Source organism: Nicotiana tomentosiformis, chromosome 6 (assembly GCF_000390325.3).
Source record: "Nicotiana tomentosiformis chromosome 6, ASM39032v3, whole genome shotgun sequence".
Classification (NCBI taxonomy): Eukaryota; Viridiplantae; Streptophyta; class Magnoliopsida; order Solanales; family Solanaceae; genus Nicotiana; species Nicotiana tomentosiformis.
Window position 1 is genome coordinate 28,723,718 of NC_090817.1, and position 5,120 is coordinate 28,728,837.

Consider the following 5,120-nt stretch of genomic DNA (forward strand, 5'->3'; position numbering starts at 1 on the left):
GACAAAAATGTTATTTTCACCATTTTTGACAAACCTAGCTATGGGAATAGAAGGATGTTGATGCGAACGTCATGAGACTTCAAGGTAATGACTCTAAACTCCCTCATGGTAATGTAACATAATTCTACTTGGAGATTAACCATTAAACATGAAATATAATGAAAAACAATAGAATATTTTAGCTTAAATCCTAGGACTCAAATGGAAATATAAGCATAGATTTGGATTTGTGAGGTTATGGGTAATCCGGTATGTTGTTTCACGATTTGACTAAGTTGACTTGGGATTGACTTTTTGTCACGACCCAAATCCCTCTAGATCGTGATGGAACCTAACCCTAATGCTAGGTAGGCCAAACATAGAATAAGATAACTAAAATAATATATTATTCATAACAAGAAATAAATGACTTAATTCTATACAACCTTCCAAGGACTAGTATTACAAATCACGAGCGACTATGAATAAGATTACAATTTCGGTTTGAGAAAAAATACATCATCTGTTTGAAATTTACAGAAACAGAAATATAAATCCTAAACTAACGTGATCAAATGGTAGTCTATGTCTGGTGCATTGATACGCCTCCAATGCTAGGTTTCGTCCTCTACGGCTACGCAACTCCAAAATCTACACACAAGGTGCAGAACCGTAACACGAGTACAACCGACCCATGTACTCAGTAAGTATCTTGACTAACCTCGATGAAGTAGTGACGAGATTTTTAAGTCAAAAGATATTCACTAATATGACCTGCTCAATTATATTTGCAATAAAACAATACTAGTAATACAAAGGAGAATGCAAGAACAGATATGCAAAGCAATAAATGATTACTAAAAGAAATCACGGTCAATTTCCTCCATGTCACAAACAATCCTCTTCTTAAAGTGATAACCACCAAAAAACATAGTAAAATCTACGAACTCTCATAGTTTGAGGAATGTACTCAGGATATCAAATCAAATGGCACGAAAACACCCTTATTGCATTTATCTCATCCTCACCAAATATATATGTCAAATCAAATGGCACGGCACCACCGTTTGTACATTTATCTCTTAATCACCAAGCATAAGTATAACAATATCAACCAGGTGAAAGAAATGCCAATAACAGTAACAACAAAGTGGGAAATACAGAGATAGTAATAACGAACAAGGTAGAGTATATGGACAATGGTAACAAACTAGGTGGGAGGCACAAAAGTAATGATAGCAATTAAGATAAGAGATCATAAATTTCACTAACTATCATGGCAGAAAGCTTACACGAAGGTACAACAAATGAGAAAAGGCATATACGTAGATATAACAAACAATAAGAAAAGTATAAACTTGATAAGTGATAAGTTATGTGTACTATTATGTTTTGATGATCTAACAAACTTAATATTAAGAACCAGATGGGGAACCTGCTCCACATCCTCGAAGTGCTTAAGATCAACAAGTCTCAAGTCTGGGACATGTTCCAACACTCAGAGTCAAAGAAACAACAGAGGGAACATATAGACATCAATTCCATTGCTGACTGTATCAGTCAACTCTCCACAGCTATAAAGTGGCTGCAACTGTGCCTCAGCGCACACGCAACAATGCATACAATGCACAAGTCACTTTATGGGAATGCCCTTGTACCAAACATGCTTAAATCATTCGAGTGATGTCACTTATGTAATATTAACATGAAGCAAAGGAAAAAACAACACACTTGCACATTCCAAAATTCATCAACCTTCCTCTCAAGTGTGTTGCCAAACTGCAAGTGACATTGAAGGCGTCAAGAACAAAGAACAACATAACGAATGACCCGCTTCCTTCATTGAGTTATTATATGTCTTTAGTTGTGTTATACCTTTGTTAAAGTGATTTACTTGTAATTCTTACTTATCTTAGTAAGAAGCATTGTGTAAAAAACCTTTTGTAAAATCATAAATCTTGTGTTTGTGTCTTGGCTAGAGTTAATCGAGTTATAAGCTTTGTAATAGAGTTATTACAAAGATGCTTGTAATAGAGTTATTACAAGTTAGTGAAAGATTAATAGGTTAATTCCTAGGTTACAATAGTTTTTAATCTGAAGTTTGCTCAGTAGTGAAGGTTAAATCCTACGAGTGCAGGTTGTGTTTTTTAATCCCGTGAGCTGGGAGTTTTCCACGTAAAACTCTATTATGTTATTTACTAACTGCTATGTATGTGTGTGTGTTCTGTGAAAACTAATAGAGAACCTAATTCTCTATATAGTTTGGTGGACGCTTAGTTTCTCTCAATCGGTATCAGAGCAGGTTCTTTCTATAAGGCTAACATCTAGAAAGGATCCTCATGGCTGCTCCACCAAACTTCGAAGAAGGTCAATCCACCTACAGACCACCAAGTTTCAATGGCCAATACTACAGATGGTGGAAGACAAGGATGCATGATTTTATCATGACTGAAGATTCAGAGCTCTGGGATATTATCTACGATGGTCCCTTCATTCTTATGAAAACCATTAGGGAACCAGAAGTGATAATTCCCAAGTCTAGGAAGGAATACAGCGATGCTGAGCGCAGGGCTATAGAGAAGAAGTTTCGAGCAAAGAAAATCTTCGTCTGTGGCATTGGGCCATATGAATACAACAAGATTTCTACCTGTCAATCTACTAAGGATATCTGGGAAGCTCTCCAAATAGCACAAGAAGGGATAACTCAAGTCAAGCAGTCGAAGATTGATATGCTAACCACTGAGTATGAACTCTTCAGGATGAAGGACGATGAGTCCATTCAGGACATACACACTCGTTTCACCTTTATCATCAATGAGCTCCATTTTCTGGGAGAAATCATTCCAAGGAACAAACTTGTCAGGGAAATACACAGCGTATTACCTGGTTCCTGGGAAAGCAAAGTAAATTCTATCACTGAGGTAAAGGATCTACAAAAGCTAACCATTGATGAACTCATTGGTAATTTGAAAACTTATGAAATGAAGAAGAAAAAGGATCATGAGAGAAGAGAGCCCAAAAGGGAGAAAAACCTGGTCCTTAAGACAGACAACAATGAATCAAGTGGTGAGGATGCTGATATTGCTTGACAAAGAGTATGCTTTACACTCTTCCTCACATGATAATGTACATACAATGGCACGATCTCTCCTTTCGTACTTTACACTCTTCCTCACCAAGCATATGTATGTCAATAACAAGAAAGGTAGGCAGCATGAACAATATCAAAAGGAGTGGTTAAGCAAACACCGTAAATAAACAACAATCACAGCTCTCAAGCCAATAATAATTCAATAAACCTCAAGAACCTTAAGAAATCTCAAAAGCGATCTTCAACTCCAATATATCTCAAGAATAACGGTCATAGCGATGTATTTGTGATTAGGTATAGTGATGACCAAATTTAGCATATCAACAGTTTCACAAAAAGTCCGTCAAACTTTAATCAAGTTATAATAAGCTAAATCATGGTTTCTAGCATTGAACTTCATATTCCTATTAAAATAAAATCAAGTAAAACATGAAGCAAGAAAGTCAAATATTCCAACAAGGCACAAAGAATCGTATAATCTACCCCCAAGCATGATTAACTCTAGCACATACATATGCGCTCGTCACCTCATATATGCATCACCCCCGTATGTGGCAAAAAGTGTCAATTTGTTAGGAATAATTCCCCCAACAAAGCTAGGCAAGACACTTACCTCAGTTCGGGACAATTTCCACAATCCAATACCGTCTTCCGTACTAATAATCCTCAAAATGATCAAAACCTAGTTAATTATCATCTAACGAAGTCAAATAATCCTAAAGGAAACATCCCCAATCAATAAAGAGTCAATCTTGGCCAAAATCTCAAAAGTAAAAAAAAGTCAACCCCAGACCCACTTGGTCAAAACTTGAGATTCGGATAAAAACTTGGTTACTCATTCACCCCTGAGCCCTAATTTGTAATTTTCATCAAAAATCTTACTTCAATTTGAGGTCTAAATCCCCAAATTCTGCCCAAAACCCCTAATTTCTACCATGAAATTCTTAGATTTGTTATTAAAAGTCATGAAAAGTAGTTGAAATTGATTGAAAATAAGTTAAATATGTTTACCAATATTTGAGAAGAAAATCCTCTTAAAAAATCATCTTTATAGAGTTTAGGGTTGAAAAATAGTGTAAAATGAGCTAAGTCCCGATTTCGTCCTCTTTTACTAGCTGCAGATGTCGCATTTGCGAACTCTAGTTCGAAAATGCGATGTATGCAATTGCGACACACTGATCGCAAATACGATCAGTGCATTAGGCCTAGTTAAGTTGCAAATGTGATGAAATTCTCGCAAATGCAAAACCCCCAATTGCAAATGCGAGCATAGCTTCGCATTTGCGAAGCTCCCTGTCCCCAGCTCCCAGTCGCAAAAGCGGAAACACATAGTTCGCAAATGTGAACAATGCTTTGCAAATGCGAAGATCCTTCCCACTAGCCCAGTATTGCAAATCCGATCTATTTACCGCAAACGCGAGCTCGCAACTGCGATCCAGACCTCGCAAATGCGAGGTCTGTAGACAATAATAATAACAGGTTGTCATACCCCGAACCTGGTCATAGACGTAACAGGACACCCGGTGCCTTACTACATGCGACCGAGCAAACCAACTGGCTCGTTGAATCAACATGTGATATCATAACATACTAAATACGGAAGATAAACTAACATATGCTGATATACTAAAAGTATGGATGATAAAAATCAAAGTGCGGAAATACTAATACATTTCTGAAGCATATAGTTGTCGTCAACATATCTTAACATGAAAAGCCCACGACTCTGTCTAACTGTTACTCTAGTCTATGAAGCCTCTAATGAAGCACTGAAAACACTGACTGTCTGAAAATACTGAAGACTGTAAGGTAACGATAATGTCCCGAAAGAACTGGGGATCACCAAATAGCTGGTACGAGAATCCTAGCACAAACTGAGGCCTTGGGCCCAAAGATGCATAAAGCATTAACTATGGCTTCAGGCCCAAGAATGCATAAAGCATAAACTGCGGCCTCAAGCCCAAACATGCATAAAGCATAAACTGCTGCCTTGGGTCCAAATACAGGTGTTCAACATTTAGGGATTAAAAATTAGGAGCTGAGAATCATA

At 37.1% G+C, this 5,120-nt stretch overlaps 1 protein-coding gene across 1 annotated transcript; it reads left to right on the forward strand.

Moving 5' to 3' along the window:
- The first annotated feature begins 2,318 nt into the window (after positions 1-2,318).
- On the forward strand, positions 2,319-3,068 carry LOC138893730 (uncharacterized). Its single transcript, XM_070178384.1, has one exon. It carries the CDS (start codon positions 2,319-2,321, stop codon positions 3,066-3,068), a length of 750 nt encoding a protein of 249 aa, XP_070034485.1.
- The last annotated feature ends 2,052 nt before the right edge of the window (positions 3,069-5,120 follow it).